The 27,530-nt window shown below is 36.5% G+C and overlaps 1 protein-coding gene across 2 annotated transcripts in view; it reads right to left on the bottom strand.

Annotated features, from left to right (window-relative positions):
* nphp4 (nephronophthisis 4) overlaps positions 1–27,530 on the bottom strand; it is a 168,279-nt gene that overhangs the window by 26,991 nt on the left and 113,758 nt on the right. For both annotated transcript variants that reach the window (XM_084138425.1, XM_084138426.1), the window contains exons 12-18: positions 24,760–24,894; positions 21,333–21,481; positions 18,240–18,431; positions 13,977–14,167; positions 10,370–10,530; positions 8,430–8,610; positions 3,597–3,728 (exon numbers count right to left, since the gene is read on the bottom strand). In XM_084138425.1, coding sequence (XP_083994551.1) covers positions 3,597–3,728; positions 8,430–8,610; positions 10,370–10,530; positions 13,977–14,167; positions 18,240–18,431; positions 21,333–21,481; positions 24,760–24,894 — 1,141 coding nt within the window. The remainder of the gene's footprint in view (positions 1–3,596; positions 3,729–8,429; positions 8,611–10,369; positions 10,531–13,976; positions 14,168–18,239; positions 18,432–21,332; positions 21,482–24,759; positions 24,895–27,530) is intronic.

Below are 27,530 nucleotides of genomic sequence, written 5' to 3'. Positions count from 1 at the left end.
GCATCGTCATCATTGTTCAGCGTTCATATTGATTTGCTGACATACGGAGGGATAGGTCAATTTCACACTTCCGGGTTTTGGCCTCCAGATTGGCCCACGCTGGGAAAGTTTTTTCTGGTGACGGCGATGGCTGAGCCTAACAAGAACTAGTTCGGGAATCAAAGTCTTTGTACGAATTAAATATCAGGAAAATGTTTGAACTGTCTTGGTGATTTATTGGTGTGAACAGAAAGCTCTAATTAAGAGCTAAATTTAAGAACTAATTTGAAACGACAGCACTAAACTTGGTTATATCACTCTCCATGTCTGTTTGGTGTGGCTGTGCATTATCACACTTCAAGCAGTGTTTTTCATGATATGCTTGGAAATTCATCGGATGGCAGCTCCTTTCTCACACAGATCTAATTCTCACACAGATTCATAATGAGAAGCAAAACTGTTCACACTGTATATTGACTCGTATATGTTTCTCGATATATCTATCAAAAACGGCAACACTTCTGTCATCTCTCAATGATATTTTAGGTGCGTTCCATTCGACCATAAGTGGACTGTGAAGTGGACTTCACAGTGTATTCCGCCATCTTAGATTCCAATCCGAAGGGAGCGAACATGTTCAGTTTCGAAGAGCACTGTGCACGGCATAGGGAATAAGGGAACATCTATAGATCACTTCACAGGAAGTGGAGAGCGATGATCACCCAACTGTCATTGCGCACCACGTCACCACCAGTCAGAGCGGTCATAAATAACGTTGGAGGAGTTTACGTGTGTGTAAGTATTCATACATTTTGTCATTATTATACAAATGACAGTATTTTTAACAGTTATTGGGGTGAATATTGCATTTACATATACTATTTTTGTATGTCCTAGGGACTTTATAAACGATGATTATAATACGGCTGTGCGCGGGAAGAAGGCGCACGAGACCGCTATGCAATTATATGACCATTGATTAAAAACACATATACACAGTTAACCAAATAAAAGTTTATTTTCATATTGCATGACAGTTACAGCAGAGCTTCAATTCTGTTAATAGTCAAGTAATAGCAGCAATAGTCATGTTAAGTGTATAATAAACATTCGTCTTTCATTATATTTATAGTACTTTATGTTTTTTTTATTGTATAGTGTATATATTTTAAATGTGATAGTAAATTAAATTAAAATATTAATGTAGGCCTATAACTATTTATGTTATATCATAATCTGCGCGACCCCATCGTTGACTTTCTTTGATGACGTTTACAAGGCATTCCAAATGAGCGGTTATCTGATATACCGTGCTCAGGGAGTAGGGAGCAGTGAACACTTGTGTAGGGACCCTGTCGAATGGAACGCACCTTTTATCTCATTAACTCCTGTCGTCATCATCATCTTAAAATCTATAGTCGGTCTAGTTTGGTTTCAGCTCTGTGTCGGAATTCGGACATCCAAGCTCCGCGTGTTTGTTTTCTGTTATGAGCGCACAGGATGAGCTTTCGCTCGTGCGCTCTGTCTTGTCCCGTGAGTGTGCGGTTTCGAGTTCACTCGAGCCGTACGCTCTTCCGTCTGCGTGTGTTGCGTCCTGTGTAGCACGCAGTTCGTGTTTACATCAGCCGCATGCTTTCATGTCATGTTTTGTCTTGTGCTGTGTAGCACACAGCTTGTGTTTTACACTAGCTGTATGCTTTCATGTTGTCATGTTTTGTGTGAACACGTGGCTTATGAGTTTTCATTAGCTGCGTGTTCATGTCTTGTTTTGTGTAAGCACATGGCTTGTGATTTGTTTTACTGGCCATGTGCTTGTGTTTTCTGTCATGTTTGGTGTGAACACATGGCTTGTCATGTGTTTCCTTGTGCCATGTGCTCTCCTGTTGATTGTCTAACCCCGCCCACCTTGTTACCTGATTATTGATTAATTTGCCCCACCTGTCCTCCCTCGTTACCTGCTTTGTTTGCTCTCCCTATTTATTCTCCCTATGTTTGCAGTCCTGTGCTGGTTTGTTGTCGTTTGCCTATCATTTGTACATTTGTGTCATGTCACGTCACCCTTGTGTGTGCTACCTACCTCGGGATAGTTTTTGTTTGTTTTTGTTTTATTTTTTGATGAATAAAAACCCATCTTCCTGCAATTGAGTCCTCGCTTCATCTCCTCAACCCCCACACCTGACAGTGCCTTGCGAAAGTATTCTCCTGCTTTCAGGATACATGCTTCTGTAAACCTTAAATGCAGCAGATTTTTTTTTTTTGTAGTCTTCCCCAGTTGTGCCACAGTCCTGTCTCTGAGCTCTACAGGCAGTCCTTTTGACCTCATGGTTTGGTTTTTGCTCTGCTAGGCCTTTATTAAGAGGTGTGCGCCTTTCTAAATCATACTCATTCAATTGAATTTGCCACAGGTTAACTCCACTCAAACTGTAGTAACATCTACAAGTGAAATTGGAATGATCCTGAGCTAAATTCCCAGTTAAGGGTACGAATACTTATGCAATGTAATTATTTAAGTTTTTTTATTTAAAAAAAAAAGTAATTTAAAGTAGTTTAACAAAAGGCAGCAACAACAAAATGTGAAAAAAAAATATTTCTAAAATATTTATATGAGATTTTGTTATTTATTACATTTATAGATCCATAAATTCACTGCATATTTACAGTAGCTGCAGTGTGAGTGTAAGTACGGTCTGTGATGTCATCAACAAAAAGTACAGGGATGTTATCTCGTTCCTAGCAAAAACTAGTGTAATTATTATTCTAGCCTAACTATGCATGATTATAGAGTTTATCCAATCAGAAAAGATCCGTTTTAGGGGTCATAACCCACCAGTGTATAATCACAGCTCTACGCAAGTACTTGAACACAAATGCTTCTAACTATGCAGGTTTGATTTCACACATCACTGCACTCTAAAATGTGTCAGAATGCAATTCACAATGCATCATAAATGCATAAATACATTTTGCATTCTCAGTATTACTGAAAGATATTCTATAATGGGCATTAATGTAAATAGTTGTCTTGTAATGTCGAATTCATGTCTTTTCAACTATACTGTCATGGCAGAAGAACTTTGAAGACTATCTTGTGAAGCAGGATAGTTAGTTTGTAAAAGCACATTCAGTGTAATGGCACAATATTTGAAGGTCTATCAGGTTTGTTTCCTCTACAGTAGTGCAAGATCGCACATTAACTTTGTAAAACAGCATCAACCATATGCAATTCAGTGGCTATTCTCATGTTTCAGGCCTGAGGATTAATGTCTTTCATAACAAGGTAATGAAAAGACTAATATTGTCTTCTCCAAAGACTTTTGCATTCTACATTTCCATATGTCATCGTACTGTGATCCTCTGTTGATCAGAACAAAAAGACTTATCCTAGCAATGCTGTCAATAAAATTAAGCAGTAATAAGAGAAAAAGAGAGAGAAGATAAATAAAAATGGCCACTACAACTAGATAAGGGAATTCTAAGCTAAATCCTCTTCTGGAATTATCAGCAAATCCCATATGATATACTTTTATAAATTCTCTAGAGCTCTAGAATTGCAGAGCTCTTGAGTTCTGGGGATATGAAGTCAAGCTCTGGTGCTTTAGAGAGATGATGTGCTATACCGTTAAGCTGGAGAACCGCTAAAGCAGGGACACTTCCTCCCGCAAAACCCCGAGAGGCATCACTGGGCTGGACCACATGGGAGAGCGATGGAGGAAGAGCCAAAGAACTCTGGGAACTTGACACACTGCCACCTGTTGGAAAGAAGAATCCAAGAAATTTAATTGAGCAGCTCATTCCAAATCAGTTTTGTTTGGTTAAATTCAATTCACATTCATGTCAACGTAAACAAAAAAACATTTCAGAACATGGTTTTGTTACCTATAATTTTCTTTGTTCCTAACATTCTGGGTGATAACATGGTCTAGATTACTGATTATTCAGAGATGCAGATGCCATTATTTTTGAAAACAACTACTTTTACAATGTGATTTAATCAGAAATTATTAACTGAATGTTCTTCAAACAAATGTATCAAATACATATTTAATGTATATACAGTAAAATATGTCCTTAGACAATTAATTATTACTCCATGTAGAGGTTAAAAATATACCCCTTTTAAAATGTAATCATCAATCAATTTTATATACAAACTTAATCCATTTTATAATCATTTTTTATATAAATCTGTATTTTATAAAGACAGACTTTGAGGAGCTAGATTTACCATTAGAGAAGAGTTTATTCTGCTTGTAACTAGGCTGATTTAGCTGATTTGAACGTATGACACAGAACGTATTACATTCACACAGAGAGACTGGCACTGCTGTCATTCGGGTGCATTGATGACGACCGACACAATGCGACAAAGGAAGATGCATTGATTGGTGCTTTGCAATGAGAAACGTTCTGTGGTCAAAGAGGACAGGCAGGAATGTTAAACAGGGAGAAATGGTAGGATAGGCGGAGGAGTGAAAAGTAAAACAACAAAAGCAATACTTATACAGAACACCTGAAATCTTGGTTTAGGTGCATTCTCCTTGGCCAATGACCCTTACCTTCCTGGTTCTCTATCTCTCAACTATGATTGTTGTGCACTGAGAGGCAGTGAATTGTCTAAACTGCAGTATAAGTGCTTTGCTCCCATGGGTTTCACAACAAGCATCAACCGCCCCAAACATTCAATGGGCTTTACCTGTGATTACTGACAGGTGAGAGCTGTAATTACAAGTCTGAGACAAAGGTCAGGCACTGAACAGGGTGATTGAAGGTGGGAGTGGGTGCGTGTTTCAGGGCACTGCCTGTGATTGATTGAAACTTCAATGAAAACAGTAATAGATGGATACATAAGTCAGACGTCAACACATTAAGCACACACTTCTTTCGCCAATAAGAAAACAAACAGAGACCAATGTTTCCATTCAACATTTAAAGAAGAGTATTTAATTTAAGAGCATGATGGTGTTTAGAGACGGTGATTGAGCGAGTGTGTGTTACACCAAAGAACGCTGCATTTGTTCCAAGGTGATTATTAAGTGATTATTTATCATCACAAAAACCATTGAAATTAACTTCAGACTTTTATGTGTGATCTTATTATAACATTATGTAAATAATTGTTTTATGGCATGTCAGAATTTCATGCCTAGAACAGGGTAAAAGAATAAAATAAGATAAAATGTATATATGTATATATGTATATATGTATATATATATATATATATATATATATATATATTAAAAAAATCAGAGATAGTCCTGCCCAGACAGGATTGGATTGACTGAAGTTAGCAGAAAAACAGTAGAAAACGTGCTCTAAATTTACACCAACCTTTATGACTTTTACACTATTTGAATAAATAACATATTCACTAATGAATAAAACATATATAAATACTGCAAAGTAGAGAGTCCAGACACCTTCTGACCTGTGGAACCTCTCACACGGCATGTACATATTGCTAGATATTTAACAGTGACAGTCAGGAGAAAATCTGAATTTACCATGAACTTCTGTATAAATTGGTAAATTGATGTGATCTATACACATCATCAAGCAAACAAACACAGTCTACTTAAATAAATGACACATAATGTTCTGTTTTCATGTCTTCACTGAACACAACGTGTAAACATTCACAGTGCAGGGTGGGAAAAGGGGTGAATCTGTAGGCTAATGAATTCTCTAAAGGCTAATTGGAGTCAGAAGTCAGTTAACCTGGAGTCTGAACAATAAGATGATATAGAACTGCCCTACAAAAAACACAAAGTTTGCTATTCACAATTCGCATTGAGTGTAAACCATGCCCTTAGACGAAAGAGATCTCAGAATGCCTAAGACTAAGCATAACGTTAAAGAAAGGGTTATAAAAGTATCTTTAAAAGCTGTGAAGTTTGTCAGTACACAGTTAGAGAAACTATCAACAAATGGAAAATGTCAGCACTGTTGCTACTCTACATAAGAGTGGGTGTCTGGCAAAGATTCAATGATGTTAAGAAGAGTCCAAAAATATCTGTTAAAGTCTATAGAAATCTATGGAACATCTCTGTTGACGTGTCTACGGCATATAAAATGCTATACAAGAATGAGATGAAATGAAGATGATTTATTTCTTAAACAGATAGTTTTTGTCTATTGTTTTATTTAGTTAATGATCAGATCAAGTTTTATGGCCAATTTTTGCAGAAAATCCATAGTAGTTCTCACAAATCCCTCACATACTGTAGGCTACAGTTACACAACCAAAACACTGCATTAAATCACATCAGCATTAACTGAACAAATTAGGGGTTTGCTGGATTGTTCTGAGAGAAAACAGCATTAATATTAAAGATGACGATTTCAAAGAATTTACATGTTAAGGAATGTAGTCTCTAGAAGTTTGCTCTTAAACCAGCAGAGTAGATTTCTCAAGTTCATAGCTTTTTTCAAATTGGCAAACTTTTCAAAGACTTCAGAAAAACCTTTCATGCATATACTGTACACAACCCAGAACAATTTTGTACAATATTGTGATCCAAAGTCAGCCCTACAGCCCTACAAATCCATAAGAGGACTGTTGAGCGTCCAAAACATTAGCAAGTTTAATCCTTCAAAACATCTGAAATATCATCCAGTTCTTCCTCAGTGAATCCGATAACTTTATACCTGCTGGTTGGGCGTTTTATTATCTTTAGATGCCTCCATTAGACCCCTATTTACCCTGCAGAATACATTTCTATAGCTTTGGTAATCATTCAAACATGGAGCTCTTTTATCTGTAGTGGAGCACATGATGGGATTTCCATTAGGATGCACTTTCTCTTATCTTCTAAATGTAGCTATGTTTTAGAGGAGATAGACAGAAGTCTACTTTGGACCCTGTTGCAAATGTATACTATTGTTTTTTGTATTTCTTACCATGAAAGGAGAGATAGGGAACGAGGAAATGCGTTCTTCTTTCCTTCTTTTCCTCTCTCCTGTTCCCCATCTCTCTTTTTCTCTACTGAAATCTTCGCCACGCTTATCAAACGTTTGCAGATGAGCAGCGTGGGGGCCAGAGGCAGGCGAATTATAAAATCCTAATCTTTTTTCCCCTCCATCTGGACCTGCGTCTCTCTCTGCTCGGTATAAAGGCATAAAGAATCCGGAGGTGATAGAGCCTGTTGCTACTGTGAGAAGCTTTTGATAGATGCACCAAAACTCTCTGAATTCAGAGATGATGTTTAACCTGTTCAATTAAGTTATCTGTTTCTTTTATGTGGATTTGCTGTGTTCAATTATCCACTTGTCTGTTCGCATCAAGCTGAAATTAAAGAGGATTTTATTAGGAGCTTTTTCCATTGCTTTTTAACATATGACAATGCCAATCATCACAAGTCCAATTACAAAGAAGCTTCATTAATTCCCAACGACGTGACATGTCCTATCTGAGCAGAACATTTCGAAACAGTGTGGGATCATGAAGTAAGACATCAATCCATGTGCATTACCCAGAGCGGCAAACTCACAATGTCCCACCTTATCAAAACTTGATGGAATGTATTCAATGGACCGATCAAGCTATTCAAAAGACATTTGCATGTACATAACAACAGCCTTTTTTCCCCAGTCCCTCTTTCCTCTGATCAATAATTGTCTTTGCTTTGACCTACTCGATCCTCTGAGGTGCTTTTGATGGATAAACATCTCAGTAAGCCTTAGTGAGTAAACCTCGATCTCTTGTTAATGGCGACCACTCATTAGGACTCAAATAAATGGACAACGCATTAATCCCAGATTGAGATATGGTGTTGAGCAGCTTTTGAGCTTGCCTTGATTTGCCCGTTTTGGATGAGTTAATTGATTCCGACCACTGAGAGCTGATTGGTATCAAGAAACACTTGCATTTTCACTGGGCCTCTAAGAAGGAGCTTAAGCAGCTAAACATGAAGATAGCCTGTGAATAGCTTTGATTCGGCTCGGAGTGGAAAACAACTCAAATGTTTAAGGTCACTAATGACAGATGCTTCTTATGCCATAGTGACGTCTAAGAGAGCTGCTTTCTTGAAATTTTCAGAGGAAAGTTAAAGACAAAGTGAGTAATTTCTGCACTACTAGTATCACTGAAATGGAGTCTGTCTATCTCTCTGTCCATCCAATCATCCATCCATTCATCCATCCATCCATCCATCGAAAAAATCATTTTAATTCTACTTTCTAATATTCAAATTTTAGTTACAGTTTGCTACCTTCCTTCAAATTCAGGAATCGAATTTTAAGGCATTTTCAATTAAATTCTGAATGGCAAACAACCCTGACAAGCAGAGAAATGTTTTGATATCACCACAAACCAATATTTAAACTTTGCAGGGAAAAAAAACTTACAAATGGCTTTCTTATAACAGTCTCTGCATATCAAACTAGAATAGTAGAATAATAGTAGAGCTATCAAAAAATTACACATTACAGCTGGTTAGCACATTATCCTTACCAACGTTTCCAAGCCGCAAATGCAGAATTCCTTTTACAGTAGTGTAGACATTGATGGCTGGAGAGGCGCTGTGCTTGCTGTCATGCCTGCTGGCAAATTTGGCATCCTGCAGGTACTCAGTAGTGATCACTTCCAGCTCATGGCTCACCTGGACGGCCGCACGGCCTTGACGCAGCAAATGCTGCAGAATTAAACAACAAACATCAATATTAAAGCTGTAAATTTAATGTTTTAAATATAGTGTGATTAATTATAAAAAGAAATGTGCTAAACATTTTTAATGTTTAGAAATGTGTTAAACAAAAAGGCAATTCTTCATGGTCCCTGAATCAATTTTATTGATCTAACCATGTAAAACAAAAAGACAAACAAATATAACTAGCAACAAAGACATATGTCGCAGGCTACTGACAAATGCCAACTTCTGACGACTTTGTGGATGTGTTTGAATCGCAAATGGACCTTTTGTTCATTCTGAAAAGGTCAGAATCCATGCTAAAGAGGAACAGTCCAATTATGTTGATGTGATTGTATCTATTTCTGGTCTTGTTTTGTTTTAACCTTTATTCAACAGCTGACATCGATGAGAGCTCTAGCCAAGAGACCTGCGGTGGCGAGATCTAACAGACGCAGGTGTCCTGAAGTATGAAATACAGAGTGTCATATTTCATAATTTCGACATGACACTCCCATCTGAGCACACAAAATAATGAATACCGCAGAAAGGTTTCGATGTGCAGGGTGACTGTCTGTCTGAGTTAAACAGCTGTGAGAGCTCTGTTTGGCTATTAACGAGGGCAGTATTTGTACCTGTGTCAAAATTCTAAGTATGGCTTGTGGGGTTATTATACACTAACAGGCTGTTGCCAAGCAGAGTATTTGGAGTTGTGTTGTATTATTGTTTTGTCATGGTTTGTGTGGGGTGTGTTGGGTTATTGTAATATTTATTTTGGTGTGCAGTACAATGAGTCTTTGTGTCTTTACATGCATGACCTTATGGAAAATACGTTGACAACATGTAAGGTCATGTAAATGCCTTCATTGGCATTCTGTCAGCTTATTCAGTGAGCACATGTCTGACTTTGTAACAGTTTTGAGATCAAGATAATGTCAAAATCATGGTTTTCTTGCAAGTCCCTGAAAATTAAAACGTTTTTTTTTTTTTTTATTATTATTTTACTCATATCTACTGTAGGGTGTCAGGGTTCAAAATCAACACTTGCCAAACATAAAATTAGAGTTAAATTTGCATGCAAAAGTGTGGGGTAGGTAAGATTTATTTTAAGTTTTTGAAAGAAGTATTTTTTATGCTCACCAAGGCTGCATTTATTTGATTATAAATACAGGGAAGATTGAAAAATTGTAAAATTGTCTTACATTTTATTTATTTTAATATATTTTAAATTGTAATTCCTGACAAAGCTAAATTGTCATCAGCCAATTCTCCAGTTTTCAGTGTCATACAGTATAATTCTTCAAAAATCCTTCTAATATGCTGATTTGGTGCAAACAAGAATTTTACATTTTAACATTTATTATTTATCATCAGTTTAAAATGGTTGTGCTGCATAATATTTTTGTGGAACTGGTGATACATTTTTTCAAGGTTCTTTGAGAACAACGATAGAATAGAAATCTTTAGTAACGTTATAAATTTCTTTACTGTCGCTTTTGATCAATTTAATGCATCCATGCTTAATAAAAGTGTTCATTTACTTTACTTACAGACCCCAAACTTTTGTGAGTCAAAAATGTTTGGGGTTGGTAAGTAAAAATTAATACTTTAATCTTGTAAGCTTTAATAAAGTAAATTAATACAGTAATCACCCACAGACATTTTCAATGCAAAATGCATTTTCATGGCTGCTTAAAATTTTTATGGCTGGAACTTAATTCTAATGGGGTAAAAGATCACTTTGGACCCTAATAGGTAATTTTACCTTCAGCTCCACAGCAGCTGAGCCAATCAGCATTAAGGATTCACTGTCCCAGACATCAATCTGCAAGGAGTGGAGCGCCAGGTATCGCAGGAACCACCCCCGCTCACCTGGCTTGAGGAACTGCGGGTCAACTCGGTACTGCAGCTGCAGACCAGGAAAACCTGAGTATGAGGAAAATAAAAGTACAACAAGAAAGAACCATACTGATATCTGTTTAGCCACCAAGCAAAATGTGTGGGAAATTTACATATATATTTCTGAGCTACAATCCTCTTGCACGCACCACATCCTGTCAGTCATGAATATCAAACACTGGCAGTGCCGCAGGCGATGATGTTTTCTATATGTTCCCACACATTTCCCTGTGTCTAAAATGATGACAGTAATCAATTCTGAAAGTGCTTGAGTAACACTGCAGTAACATTTATGTTTTTATGCAAAGCTGGAGAAGATCCTGGACTTCACGTGAAGGGGGCAAGAAAATATTGCCTGCTAGTGTAGACCTGAGCCGTGATTTAAAGTCAGGAAAAACAAGTGTAAAGGAGTGTAAGGAAGCATTATTGATGTTCTCGAAGGGATGTATGGTAGATACTGGTAGGCCAGAGAGGAAGGAATGTGTAAAAAAAAAAAGAAGTGCAAGGCTGCTTTTTGATGTACTGTACAGTATGTTGGCAGACTAGCAAAAAGGGAAGTGCAGTAGTTTAACCATGAAATGTCTACAGTCTGGATGAGGAAAAAGAAAAGAAAAATATTAAGTAGAACCTTTGGCCACAGCAAGGGTGCATTAAATAGATCAAATGTGACAGGAAAGCCATTTATAATTTTAAAAAAGATTTCTATTTCAAGTAAATGGTGTTATTTTTAACTGTATATTCATCAAAGAATCCTGAAAAATATCTGTGACGAAAAATACACAATCCACAAAAATATTAAGCAGCTCAATATTTGAATCAATTGGTACTTAAGAAACCTTTCTTCTTTTTATTACTTGAAAGTGGTTGTGTTGCTTAAAGTCCCCCTGTAGTCAATAATTGTATCCTTTAAAGCTCATCTTTGATCACCAAAATGACATATTTAAATGTTTTTTCCTTGAAAACGTTTTTGAGACTGTCTTTGATTCACTGCAGTTTTAAGGAGAAAATACTCAGCAATGGTGTTGACTTATGAAATTAAAAACACCACATAGACATATAAACAACATCAAAACCTTGATGTTGTTCATCATCATAAGGGGGTGACAAAAGTGTAAAAATATTTTTCTTTCAATTATAAATGTATTTACTGTAACTGATTATCATTTCAATGCATCCTTAAAGTGTATACATACAGCCTAGTGTAAAAGGAAAGTGGTAAAGGTCCAAGCACCAATCCCTGTGGGACTCCAGTGGAGCAAGGCATGTTAGCCTTTCCAGTTGACTTGGTACCTACTGTCATTCAGGTAGGATATAAACCAGAAAAGTACTGACCTAGAAATGAGCATTTCTACCATCTTAGAGATCAATAGTTTGTTGTTTGCAGCATCAAATGCTGCCAAAAGATCCAGAACAAACAGTATGGAGTTAAGCAAGGACATTCTGGTGACGTGCGTTTATGGGAACAACAGCAGTTTGAGTAGACTGACTGGATTTGAAGCCTGATTTATGGGGTCAAGCAGGTTGAGCACAGTCGAAATTGAACACAAATAAACACAACAAACCCTGGATGCATTTTCATTCGTGGCAAAGCAAAACAAGCAAATGCAACACTAATGCTTAATGAAGTCAAAATGTTAAACTGGATGTTGCTTTTACATTGTGCTACTTCAGGCAGAGAGCCAAAAATATTATTTCTTCATTGAAGAGAAGTGCAATGCTCAGCTGAGAATCTGGGATGAGAAGATGTTATGCAAAAATAAGTAATTGCACAATAACAGCATCATATCCCACAGGATACAGATGTTCCCTCCACAGACATCAAAAGGCCTTCCGCACAATATCATCATCATTCAGCCTGTAATCTTTATGGCACTGTATGGCTCATTGTCTTGAATAGTTGGGCCAGAGGTGGGTCTAAGGGCTGAGTTCTGTGCACTGTTGCATAACGCTTAACGCCTTATAGCAGGGATCTTCAATAGGGGGTCTGCAAGACAATCATCATTTTTACTCAAACTCATTTTGTGGAAAAAAAGAAAGATAAAGGACAAGTAAATGTTTCATTGTTTGTCCCCCATTCAAATTAACTAAAACTGACATACAATGTACACTGTACAAAATTGGTCATTATTTTAATAGCTCTGCATTGTAAGCATCAAAACAAAGTATGTAAATACATTAATGTGGTTCTACATGCATTCTATATCAGGGCTGAGAACTAAACTGAATGCCTTTTATGAATTAAAATTTACATTGAATTGAGGTAACAAAAAGGATAGAGAATTGCAATGAGGACGGACGGACGGACAGACAGATAGATAGATAGACAGACAGAATGCTATTATAGGCCAGGCTTAAAATGCAACACTCAGTTTTATACAATGTGTAACGGGGTCCCTGCTAAAGGTTTGCACACTCACGCTAGATGTATTTTTTATGTATGATATTACGTCTCTTCTGAAATAAAAAGGCTAAAAGCAGAATGTTAGAGCTGATCCTCCTGTACCCCTGCATCTCTCCGTCATGCTCTCTCGCTCTGTCACTCTCTCATTATCTGTCTCATTTCTTCTGTTCTCTTCCTCCACCACCCTATCTATCTTACTCTTCAACCTTTGTTCTATCTTTATCGTCTATTCCTTCGTTCTTCTCAGGTGTTCACCGCAGGCAAATGAGAGGTTTCCTACTTATTATGAGAAAGACACATCCTTGTGTCATGTATGTATGTTCCACCTCATCGTATAGTTTATCTAGCCAATCAGTAAAGACCATTTTATACGAATTGCAACAAGTGGTAAAATTGCTGCACAGATTTTCCCTCGGATTGGGACCTTTTTTTTCAGTCAAGGAGTTGCTCTCAACATAAATAAATCAATGCATTGAGTTTTAGCCAAGATTTTCATGGTATAACATGATAGCAAAAAGCCCCACTCTGGCTATGGGAAAAGTGCACTTGAGGTGCTCTTAGCTCAACATTTTAAGGTGCTTTAAATTATTGGCCTTTGCCAGTCTTTGAGAAACTATTGATAAAAATAACTCACATCAGGGGCAGGTAATAAGTATTTTTGGCAGCCATACGAACCGACAGAGCCAAAACTGTTTTCTCAGCACTACCAAGTTCATCACAAAGTCACGCCGTTTCTACACTTCTCCTCAGCAGGCTGCTGTGTATGAAGACTCCTTCTTAAAAGCAATTACTGGACTTTGGCCGAAAGCTGTAAAACTATAATTGCTCATTTTTTAGAGCTTTATTCACTAAAACACTGCATGTGTTGCAGTTAAAAAACGCTATAAATGTTTACAGACATTGATCAAATTCATTAGAGCAAAAAGGTCGTGCTTGCAATTTTGACGAGTGCAGTAAATATGCCTTTGTTTTCAGATGATTAGCAAAGATTCTTTTAAAACAAAAGACAACAAGTGAAATAAAAAGTGTTGAGCAGAATCCTAAAGCATTCGTAGGAGGATAGTAACCATACCAGAGCTAGGTGAGCCGTCCTTGTTGATAAGGGAGAGGACACAGGGGTAATGAGGATTGGAGTTGAGCTTGCTGTTCCTCTCTGGCTCAAGCAGCTTCAGACGCTCTGTGGTGACAGGCTGGTAGCGGTAAAGCTGGAAAGTGAAATGGACAGAGCTGGGCCAGTCTGAATTCACACCAGTTTGAGGGACCCTATGAAGAAACAGATAACTGATTGGCATTGGGGAATGTGGCATTATTGAAAAGCAATGATGACATACGTTGAGATACGATTGGATCAGTGAGGACATTGTAAATTACTTGAAAGAAATATTATGTGTGGAGTCGGTCTAAGTACCCCATTATTAGGAGTCACTTTGTGGCGCTTTGTTATGAAGAATCAATCTGAGTGACTCCACAATGATGAACAAGTCTCAGTGACTGGATGATTAAGAGCCAGTCTGAGTGACTCCTTCATAAAGAACCACTATCAGCAATGCAATGATGGAGAGTCAGTTCAAGGCACACTACGATGAAGAATCTGTCTGAGGCACAGCATGACAAACTCCTTTCAACCAGATCAATAGTAACTGATTTAAAGTTTTTTTTTTAAATGGTTAGAGGTCATATGACGATGAATCAAAATAAAGATAAGTGTACTATGAAAGCATACTGTAACTTGCAAAACTAAAAACTCCCTCTCACTTCATTAAAATATTTCATACTTCTGTCATCAGTCAGATGAATGTACTCAAACACAAAATAAAAGAATTACTTTTTATGGTAGAACAAAACAAAATGCGGACCCTTAATGGAATTAATAAAAAAATATAAATATATATATATATATATATATATATAATATATAGCAAAAAATAAAAAAATAAAAAAATAAATGTGGACCTCAATGGGAGAAAAAGTTATAACCCTAAACCTAACATGCAATCACTGCTCTACACTAACACATTCTAGCACTGCCATTAATAAAGTTAATGGTGAACATATGTCTGCCTGAAACTGCTCACTTAATTAAATACAATAAAACAGTATCCTTGTACCAGAGCTTGAAATAATAATGCTTGAAGGTTTCTTGAAGTCAGAAAGAGCAGGTAAATCATAAAACAAACCTTCCTATTTAATCATGTGGAACTTCATCATTTCCTGAAAGCAAAATCAATAACTTTCTTGCAAATTCATTGCACTGTGGCTCTTTCACTAAAGAGAAAATAACATTAATATTATTATTATTTTTTGATTTTTTTTTTGGTAAGGCATGACTTTTGGGGAGAAACAACTTCCTTAAAAACATGATATTTTAAATCAATTTAATTAGCCAGTAATGGTCCACTGCATTTTATGTAAGCAATAACCATCCATCACTGAACTGCTCTGCACCTGAGAGAACACTAGGAACTCAGGGGCGATGGGTTCACACATTCAAACCTGAAGGTCTAAAAACCAACTTCATGCTGTTACACGAGCAAGAGGATAAACAAAAAATATAAATAATTAAATGAAAGGATATAAATGAATTAATCAAAGTCTGAGGTGACATTTGAGAGCTGACAGGGTAATGTGAAGAGTTCGTCTCCATCCTCAGCAGAATGAATTAAAATGGAGGGACAGATTAGGGAGGGATGATTGCTTTCTTTTCTCTTTGTGAGGAAGATTAGCAATCAATCACTCAGAATTAGATAAGGATAGAAACTATTTAGAGTGCGGACAATTGGCAGGCCCACTGAGCGCGATCACATCACAATTCTAGAGTTTAAGTGCTATTCACTCAAAATGTCAGTTCTGACCTCAGAGCCAATCAAATGACTTGAATTCCTCAATTAAAAGAATAGGCCTTGCAGCTATGCGAGGATTTCACATCAGTATTCATCTGGTAAACAAAGGGATGGAGAGCTCCGCATGATGAGTGGGAAAACTGAGATTTCTAAGAGGCACACAAATGTACAATAACTACGTATTTTACAAGGGAGATTAATTTAAAAGATAAACCAAACAGTTTTCTTCCTTTACAAAAGACAAAATGTATTCAGGTATTTCCATCTACCTTTAAAAGCCAAAAGGCTAAGTCATGTCGGCTGACTCACCAGCTTTCTTACTGTGTGTTTAGAAAAAAAAAAGTTTCCAACAGCATTCCAGTCGAGAGTATTTAAAAATCTATTGACCTATCAAAGTGACAATGTTCTGTTTATTATAAGCACAAGCTGTAGTTATTACATCTGCCGCTTTAAAGGGGTCATGACATCACATCAAATTTCCCTTGATCTATGTACCATTAAAACATCCTGCAAGTTTCGTAAACCTAATACGTCCTCCCCATTATAAACAAATCATTTATTCAACCAAGCTCCAAATTCAGCTTGTTTGGGTATTTTGATATCTGTGATGTCACACGAGCAAATACATTTGCATATGATTGCTTCAAGAGCAAAATATCAACAAATAGTTTTACATCATCACACCACAGGCCCCACTCATTTGTGTTCAGTCGCTTAATGGCTGATAATTGTCTACTCCAGACACGACTGTGACATCAAAAGCAAAGAGAACCCATTATAATCACTGACGCTGTCTAAAATGGATGCCCGTTCAATTTCTGACATACTCCACGCGCTTGGGTCGGCTGACAGGACAACTGGAAGAGTAAAAGAACGTTTTCCTCGATGCGTCCTGTTTAAACAGCTCGTATGCATCTCTGTACAGACCTCAGAAGGTCAGGATTCATTTTTAATGGCATCCTGGATCGCGTTGGAGGATTATATGTTTTGTTCGGAGCATTTGGTTTTATAAACAAGACACAGTGCAATGGAGATTTTGCAAAGAAACGTTTGTAGAAAAATAAAGCGGGCAACTGCATTGGAATGGACGCAACTACAATGTCAACTGCAAGTACAACATTTCATAATGCTTTGTCTGTAAATGACAGTTTTATTTGGTTATTGTTTTCAAAACACTTACTAACATGCAATAGCAAGAGGCTGTTGATACTTTTTCCATGCAATGACATTAGCCAATCATAACAGTGGATGTTTAACCATCCCTTAAAAGCAGATAATTTCAAACATGAGGGTTAAAAATAATAGTTTTTCCTCAAATATGATTTTTGAGCAGAAAACTTTACTAGCATTGTAAGAGAACCTCAAGGGAAAGTATAGGGCTGTACGGTTTAAAAAATTACATGTTGTGATAGACTTTATGGTAGCCTTTTGCAATTTACATATAGCATTAAGCCATATAACTATTTCAATTTTATTTTTTTCCCCACAATTTTTTATGATGTTATTAATTTTTAGTGTTTTTAATCAACTCACAAACCCCTGTTTGGGAACCCTATGATAAATGTATACAGAAAAGGATTTAAGATAAATTTTTGTGCAATTAATCATATTTCATTGTATTAAATGTGTTAAATGATTAGCCCTAAAACCCTAATAATAAATTAATAAATGGATCTCAAGGCTTTAAAAGGCCGAAAAGAAATATATCACCTTCTCCTCCCATTTGAAAAATACAACAACCTGACAGTAAAAGGGATGCAGAGAAAATACAAGAGAAAGAGAGGGAGAGTGTGCTTTAAATCTATCAATGCCTGATTTGAGAACAGAGAGGTGCCCGAATCTGTCACAAGCACACTTGACAAGTGCCGTTTCTTATGTGGACAAGTTAGCATCAATACTTGTGTGATATATGGACATTGGCTGATTGGGGGCGGAGAGAAGTTAGCCAGAGATGCTTGGCCCTGAACCAGAACTTGAAGAGCTGCATTACTATTGAAATAAAGGACCTGACATCTCCTGTTTGATAGCTAGTGTTTCAGCACTGCTCGCAAAGGCTGTAGACTAGAACATACTGCTCCATAACAAACCTGCCAGTGAATCTTTCTAAGCAGATTAAGTCATATTGCAATTCATTACTAAAATTACTATATTATATTACAACATAATACTATTATACAGTTTTATTACATTTTCAATAACAACTTTTGGCTTTTTTTCCCAAACACTGTTTTGAATACTTTTTCCTGGAATACACAAATTACCAACTGAAATAAACAATTTATTTTAATAAAGTACTTAAATTACATTATTCCAGACAGATGATGTTAGAAAAAATTAAACATTCACATTAATTTCCAGTATGTCTGTATTTGTCTGGACAGGTCTACAGGTCGATTCACACTGCACAGACAAACACCAACAAACAAGTTGGCAGTTGGACTTAGAATTTTATGAAAAATAACTGTCCTGATAAGATGGCCTGACATCAAACATACCTGGTAAAGGCCAGGAACTGCAGGATGAGAGTGTTGGCCTGCAGATGATCCGCTTCTTCTCTCTGGAGGTCAAAGTTGACAGGCTCAGAAGGATCCAAAACCTCAGCCACCTGGCTCTGATGGTCCAGGATCTGAGGAAAACCAGAGGAGAAGAGCTGGGCCAGAGATCTCCGGGAGGTCGATCTGGAGGAGCTGAGATAGAGAAATCGCATATGCACAGCTAAAAATTGGCTGTCAGTAGAATATGCAGTATGTGACATTTCTAATGATATGTTAAGCATTACATAATGTAGTAATGTAGCTTTTTCCAGTACATTCAATTACCTAAGCATTTCATTTACTTACTGAACACCTGCCTTACTGAGCCTTTTTCAGTTCTTTGTGCTTCATTGATCTTCAGTCACAATACTGTAACTGCACACACACCTGAAACTGCCAAGTGCTGTCAAGCCAACATGTGGCAGGCAGCCTACTGTGCGTTATCAGGAACATTCTGTAACTCTTCACAATATGTCACATGTACAATGTTGTAAAAACCCCTTTTATCCACAGCATGATCTGTGTCAAATGTTAAAGGGTACTATGAAATGCTCTGGTGTGATCTGGTAATATGTCCTGCTGTGATATCTTAAATGGGATCTCACACATGAGATGAGATGCACAGTTTTGAGATGCTTGCATCAAGCAGTTTCTGAAAGATTTCAGAAATGTTTACTTTCTTAAAAGACTTGCATTGTCACACAAAGATGAAAGCATTTGAAATATGTCCCGTAAGACATGGAAAGAAAATTGCACCAAGAGAAAGCAAAAACAGCAAATAAAATAAAATGTGGGTGGCAAAACAGCTGTCGGGCAGAACTGTACAGCATAATATGAAATTTAAAATGGTTGATATATACACACAATCTCATAGATAGCAAATAAAGCAAATAAAGTTAACATGATCTCAAAATTGACTATTTGACTATACTGCAAGTCTAATTGTGAATTAATAATTGATGCATATTATTTCAAATAAACATTAATAATCTCATAATCTATCAAACTGTAACCGTCATGTTTTTTAATCAAAATAGAAAAAAAAACGTGCAATTTGCATTGACACATACCTCCTTATGTATACACACACACACACACACACACACACACACAGTACATATATACATACACATACTGTAAAACACATAAACATACACATAAAACACATAAACATTCACATATACATAAAACATGTTGGCATCCCTGTAAACAGCACTGCATGTAATCTCTATGAGTAATACAGTAAAAATATTCCCCTTTACTGAAGCCGTTTATTTAGGAATTATGTTTAGGAACCCTAACGAGAGCTTTTCCAACATTACAGAACAGCGAAAATATATGTGAGCGTAATGACAGCAGGACTTTAATATGTTCTTCCAGTGACTAAAAACTAATTAGGAGACACAGTAATTAGGCCTACACTTATACCAGAGGCTTTTAATTGCCACAGTCAAAGAAGAATATAATATTACCTATGGATCATGTAATTTTCTGCTGAATTACACATTAATAGTCCTTGCTTATTATTTTCACACACGTCCGCCCAATATATTCTTACCAGGATCCACACAGAAAAAAAAAAGACTAAAAAAGAAAGAAAGATATAGAGGGAGACAGACATGAAGAAAGATGAGGGCAGATAGAGACTGAAAGAGACACGGTCTTGTAATCATTTCTTTAACTTAATTTATATGCATTATTAATATATAATCGGTGAAAAATATTTAATCAATTACATGATATGCTGATTAAGTAATTAAAACAAATCACAGTTACATAGTACTATCAATGATTCAAAAATAGTATTGGGGTAGACGAGAATACTACATAAACATTACAAAATGATTAAACATTATCCTATAACTGGCCTATACAGTCCACAGCAATACATTTCACAATTGAGTTTGGTGGGCATGATTAAATTACAAAAAAAATAATTAATTAAAAATGATTTTTTTTTTTTTTATTATTGTGTCTAAATGTCTTTTAAAACCAAATTATCTGGTCTTTTTAGTTTCTATTGGACTATTAAATTTCTCGTAATGGCAACAGACCGGTGGGATTTGTCCTCATAACCAGCAACTCATTTAAAAACCCCTGAATAAGAGACAAGAGATTTTGTTATGTAAATGTTTTATTATAATATCCTAGGGAAATCAAAAGCACTTCTGTCCTTGTCCGTGAGAGTCTGAGCTCTTCAGAAAACACATACATGTAAATCTAATCAATTAAAGTCCCTCACATAGGAAAAAGTATTATTTAAATTCACCTCCAGTCCAAATGAAAGAGCTTAATTCATTCCACCTGGTTTAGTATTCAGACTTCAAATTTAATGTTAAAGGGTTCAATCAGATACGAAAAATGACTCAAATTAGAACTCTTATTTTAAATAAAGTTTTAAGTGACACACATTGGTCCCCTGCGCTCTGTGAATCTGCAGGGCCAGATGAAGATAATGTTGGCCTGTTAACTGTCTTTGGTCAGAATTAGATGATGATGTGACACCGAACAGCTCCTGAATGACAACTCTGTACTCCCTGAGATTTTAAATGGCCATCTCAACTCACAGTTTCAGCAAAACTGTTGCCACTTTTAAAGGACAGCACAAGTCCACATATAAACAAAGACAAGGCCTGGAAATACTTCAGCTAAAATAAACATGACATAAAAATGTGTTGGTGTATTGAAAATGGAGCAATGGTGACAGAAAGGGACATTGAGACAGAAATTGGAATTAGAGAAAGCAGCAAATTCATGCATGATGGGGAAATAGAGTGATGTCTGTTTATCTGTCTGTCTATATCCATTTGTCTGTCTGTCCATTTATCAATCTATGTTATAAGCTAAAACTAAAATTTGCCATACTAATGCCATAATTGGCTGCCATACTGCCATAATTAGCACAATGTCTGTATGAGCATTTGCATATGCATTCAGTATATGCATATACAAAAGTATTAAAAAGGTACAGAAGCAAATGCAGATTTGCTTCATTAACTTGAGTGAAGTAACTCATGTACAGCTGAACTGTTAGTGTGTCTATATGTTTCTCACCCAGCAGAGTGTGTTCCAAGGGTGATGACAGGGGCATGCACTGGGGTGAAGGTCAGCTCCTGCATCTCATCCTCTTCCTCACTTCTGTCTCCCTCTCTCTCCTGCACACTGAGCTCCAGGTGAGCTATGCTGCTGGCAAATGGACGCTCCTGATTCCATTTAAATCAACACACATGCGTGGAAAGAGAGAAAAACAGACAAATTCAGAAGTCATTTTGGACTGAAATTCAGGAACAGATCTTGTAAAACAAAAACCCAAAGGTCTTGATGAAATTTTGACTCATATATCTTGTCTCTCTCTTTGAGAACTCAGCTGTTAAAACATACTGAGAATATTTTGTCAGCAAATCTAAAACAACCTCCTAAAATGTGCAAAAAAGTAACGCCTGTTTCACACATACTCCGTTTGCAGTGCGAATTTTTTTCCATATCCATGTTAACAGGTTAGAGCTTTCACACTGCACGCGGATGCGGTCCGGCAATGCGGTCCGGCAGTACGTTCCAGGTGCGGTGCGTATACAGCAGTGCAGCGCTCGTTTCCGCACCGAGTCTATTTTTGCTGTGCTGCACGCGCCTAATTAAAGTGACAGCGCATGGTTCGTGGTCAAAATGAACACGGATTGACATGAAAATATAGTAATCTCACCATAAATGCATTTAATTAAATTATACAACAATGTTAAATGCAAAAGAAAAGGAATGAGAGAGCTGTTTTTGTCAATTGTATGTTTTAATTTAAAATGTTTGCGATGCTAACATAAGTAGCCTACATTTTTAAATGTTTTGCCACTTGCTTGAACTTAATACGTTTTTTAAGTGTATTGAGTTTAGAGAATAGCCTACGTCTGTGAAAGAGTTTCGACCTATAACTACTGTGTACAAATAGAATCGCAATGCTGAAACTTTTTTTATATTATTTTGTAAAATATGCTAATAAAATAGTTATTTGGTAAAAAAAAAAAACAGAGAATAAATGTTGTGTTTGTGGTAGTCATAGATCAGTTGTGAAAGCACGCCGCAACACGCACCGCATATACGCACTGCACACACAGTGTGTGTGAAACAGGCGTAAGTCAAGACAACAAAGAGGTCAGCAGTTCAAAGACAAACTCTGTCAGGAACATTCAGTATTGGAATCTTTCACAAAAGAATGACACTCCACAGCCAACAGACACCCAAACACACTACAAGAACTTCGAAGTTCTTTATGAAATGCCTGAAGACACAACTCTTCCACAAGGACTTGATCAAAAACCAATTAAAGCATTTTCTATTCTCCTAACAGTACCTATCATCAGGCAACACACCCACGGGCCACCAGAAATCTGTTCATTGGCCATCTGATTTATACTGCTGAAAAATTGGCAAGTATTTTCTTGATCAGACAAGCTTTAATCTGATTGGCTGGCTTTACACAATTTCTGGGAATCAAGGTACACAGTTTTTCCCCAACAAAATTCAGCTTTGCCATCACAAGAATAAATTACATTTCTAAAAACAAAAAAATAACTTTAAATTGTATCTCACAATAATACTGTCTGTACTTTATTTTTGATCAAATAAATGCAGCCTCGGTGAGCATAAGAGACTTCTTTTGACCCTAAACGTTTAAACAGCAGTGCACTGTATATTGTACTAATCTATTACCTTGCTTTTTGCTGGCAAACTTTAGCTTGTTGTATTGCACTTTTAATGTCACTGCCCACTTTTGATGAATTGCTTGTGTGGTAGCAATCCTCATTTGCATTTGTGTCTGCAAAATGAATAAATGTAGGCCTAGATGTAGATGTGGCATGCTGGTATATGCATCCAAAATCACATCCAAGCATACACACACACACACACATATACTGTATACTAAGTGGTCAACTTAAAAACACAGTCACAGCAATTCAGGCAAATTTTACGTGAATTTCAACATACTGCATTTGTTTTAAAAGCAGTATACAGCACAGGATGTTCACAACGCTTTGTCACAATGCTTTGTGATATTTATGAATCTGTCCATCTGAAACCAGAGAAGGATTTGAATCTCTAACTTGAAGATAGGAAGAGGCGATTAATTAAAAGAAAAAAATTATTAATTTATCACAATCACAAAATCAGCGAGTCCTTTACCAAGAAATGATATGACTAGCATGCAGGAAGTGGAGCATAGCAGAAATTTCCTCCCTAATCGCTGTAATAATACCCCATGTGTGGCACAAACAGCCTTGAACAACTGTGGAGGAGGTAACAAAGCATTGTATAGTTAAATGCACTGCATGACTACAGGCAACAGCATAAACATACATGCTCCCACACATGATTAGCATAATATCTGTGGATATCCTCGTGCAAAATATGTGATATGCTCCCACTCTATACAGGCTGACTCTAAACACTGTATTTCCATTAAAATAACACAAGCACATTACCATTACAAACTGTTCTCATCGCAGATATCTCAGCAGTGTTAGCTAGCAATGATGTGGAACACCTGTAATGATGTGCTTATACATCTCATATCATATATCATTCATATCATAATATCCGTATATATTTTCTTTGCAGCTAGCCTGGGATCTTTTACCTTTCTATGTTAAACAATCCTCCTCCATAATGTGCTCACTCAATGGTTTACCTAAAGAAGCAGTATCACGTTGTCACCAGCTTCTACATTATCTACGAGGGAAATGTCTAATCCTTATTTCATAACACCTTAGGTACAATTTCACAACAATAACCATTCGGCACGATGGTGAAAAAGTCTTACAGTGTGTAAAATGTTAAAACGACATAAAAAATAAAAATAAAAAAAACATGTATCACAAAAATATTAAGCAGCACAACTGCTTTCAACATGTATAAACGATAAAATCAGCATATTAGAATGATTTCTGAATGATCATGTGACACTAAAGACTTGACTTATGTTAATCATGTATCATATGAATGTATTTCAGAGCTGAAGTGAACCAACTCGGTGGATCACTGATGGATATATTATGAGATAAATTTCTCATTTACAGGATTTTCCGATTTAGTGACATACAGTATACCCACTGAACCTGACATGATCATGAATCAGCTAATTTACTCAAACTGATGGGACAGTTAATGGTGCTCTTAGATGGGAAAATTTTATTTGGCAGTTTGATCCAGCAAAGTTTTTAACCTGCAAAATGGTAGTGAACAATTGCAACCCATTTTAGTATGAAATTCCTGCTGCTATTGACAAGTTTGATGTGTTTTTTGTGGTGTATAGGTGTGTTTACTGAGGAAATGTATGTGTGTTTTTCTTTAAAGCATCAGTGCCACATATGTTTTGAGTGTAGGTGTTTTATTCCTTTGCATGAATGTATCTCTGTGATTTGTTTTAAAAGAGCGTATATACATTTCTGTATTGGTTTGAGTGTGTGTGTGCATATGTGGGTGGAAAGCTTACGACATGTGACAGCTGGTGGGCCGATGCCATCGGGGAGGGAGAGAGCTGAGAGGGGAGCTGTTGTTGCCATGGAGACCCCACCGTGTGGCTCATGGTCGGGTAGCGTGAAGTCGCAACCAGCTGAGAGAGAGACAGCTGAAGAACAGAAACAGAGAAAAGAGGAAAAAAGAAGGAAAAAAATTAATACATATTTATCGCACAAAACAACGGGCAAAAGCATCTGATGGTGTGGCAATCCCCCGCAGCTGGCATCTACATAATGCCAACATCCAGCCAACACAAAAGGAGGATGAAATTAGAAACCTGTTTAGGTATAAATGTGACAAATCCAGCTTTGGGTGCAGCTACGCACATTTTTTCATACAAGCCCTAATTTCACTGTGAATGTTACACCGTTCCTGTTTGCCTCGAGCTCCTAAGTTGAGTCTCTGTTGTAGTCAAAAGAACAAAAGGAAGAAAAATTATAAACTTGTATGAATGTTTTCTGACACAGTCATCAATTTCTGCATCTTTAAGATTCTGACTTTATTCTTAACTAAATATCAGATTTTTCATATGATTTTTTTTCGTTTTTTGTCTTTGAACAAAAATATCCTTTAAATTTTGATTTAAAATTATTTTTTTTACTCTTTAGTTGAAGAAAGAGTCATGTGCGAACTGTCCTTGTAGTGAAAACCTTTTTTTTTTAAAAGGTTAATATCTTGCAGTGTAGTTTATGTTTGTGGTTTTAAAACATTTTAAACATTCACACTGTTGTTTTTATGGAACTCATTCATTATTATTGTTATTAATATTATTAAATCAATTATATTAAACATAATTATATGTAATATTATAATAATAATACAAATATTCTTATTTTATTAAATTTTAAAATGAACCAATAAAGACATATATATACTGTATAACTATAGTTATTATACTACTGAACTGTAAAATAAAAAATAGAGTTTAAAAATAATAATAAATTAACTTTATTTCAGACCAACAGTAAAATTAAAATTGATTGCGTCTTAATCTCTTTGTTTTTAAATGTTAAACCTTGTATCTTATTTTGGCGGATAAGACCTTTTTGCTGACAGCAGATTTATAAACGATACTCATTACAAATTTAGGAAATAGACGGTGCACATTGCATTTTCAAATGCACATTATAAGTCTGCATCCCTGTTTTACAGCTAGCAACAAGAAATCATATCAGAATTATAAAAAGCTCTCCAATACTTATCTAAATGATGACATTAAGGCAGTGGTGTTGTAACTGTGCCGCTTGTAATCAGATTTAGTCAGATATTACTGTTTAAAAGTCTTCCTGCAGTGCTAATGCTCAGAGATCTGTACAGACTTTAGTTTGCATCATTTGCTGAAGTAGAGCACTCCTCTGCCCTTAAGAAAGGCTGATGGATTCCCAGGCTGTGTGATGTGATTTGTATAGCACAGGACTGGATGACTGTGACGGGGTCAGTGGTGTTAAACTCATGACTCAACTGCCTCCAATACAGCCTAATACTCAACTGCCTCCACAGACAGCAAGTACAGCCTAAAAGCATTTCTCCACTGACCCCAATACAGCATAAATTCACGACTCACTGACCCCAATAATGCCTAAACGCATGACTACAGTGAGTCCCAATCAGCTGAAACTCACTGTGCCCAGGATTGACTGATCAGCAGACCACATAACATGAATTTAGACCACGATTTTCCAATAGCGGGTTTTTGAATCCCTTGAAACTTTGCAATGCAGCACTTCTCATGTAACAATCTCTTTAGGTCACTTACGTTGCATTGTACATCATCTTTTATATAAAGAAATTTAAATGGTTCATGATGGAACTGATCCCAATGGCATTTAAAATTAAACTGTGTAAAATTAAAACAAATCACAACATAACATGTTACTCTTAAATTCCAGTTGCCCAATTCAGGGCTAAGTAAATGATTACATTTTATAGTATAATATGTATAAATACATTATATTTGACCTCACGTGTTCAACAAGTCCACTACTGCCTTGATGGAGATCGACAATATTAGTGATCCTCAACTGACAGCAGACAAATAAATAAATAAATAAATAAATAATTACTCTCACTACAATAACTCAATTTATTATTACACCCATCACTAAGAAAAGAGAAGTAAGAAAACAGAGGGAGAAGAAAGACAGACAGATCTACATGATAGCAGAACAACTGAAAGACACACTGCCAACAGAAAAGGCACAAGGCCAGAATAAAAATCACAAACGTCGATATTCACAAACCCAGCTCTTGTTTGACATACGCTCACTTTCATGCATACTAAAAAACATGAAATCAATAATGGAGGCATAGTGGTGTCTGAAAGAGAGAGAGAGAGACAGATAGAGAGAAGAAGGGCCCTTTTTAAAAAGCACTAACTATAAATAGAGGGTGAGAGCATGCATCTAAAGTGAGTATTTTAACTAACTAACTCTGAAATATGGGATGAGCGAAAAATCGCTGGGCGGCATTATTCGGGACTTGTGCATTAGCGCAAAATAAGTCAGAAACGCAGCAAGGTGCTGTACACCTGAACATCACATCCAAATGTGCTTGTTGAAGGTTTTATTTTGAAATGAGCATTAATAGAACAGAAAAGTTATTGCCTACTTTCTCCAGTCTTGGTTCCAGTATTTTGTCCATTCACTTTTCCCCATGAGGATTTCAAAATATTACTCAATACAGAGAGAGTTATCCACCAAATATGCCAGTCCCAAGATAAATTACAACATTAAAGACTGTTTTGAA

This window comes from Abramis brama (assembly GCF_963993115.1).
Source record: "Abramis brama genome assembly, chromosome: 16".
Taxonomy (NCBI): Eukaryota; Metazoa; Chordata; class Actinopteri; order Cypriniformes; family Leuciscidae; genus Abramis; species Abramis brama.
This window is presented reverse-complemented; position numbering and strand designations above follow the sequence as displayed.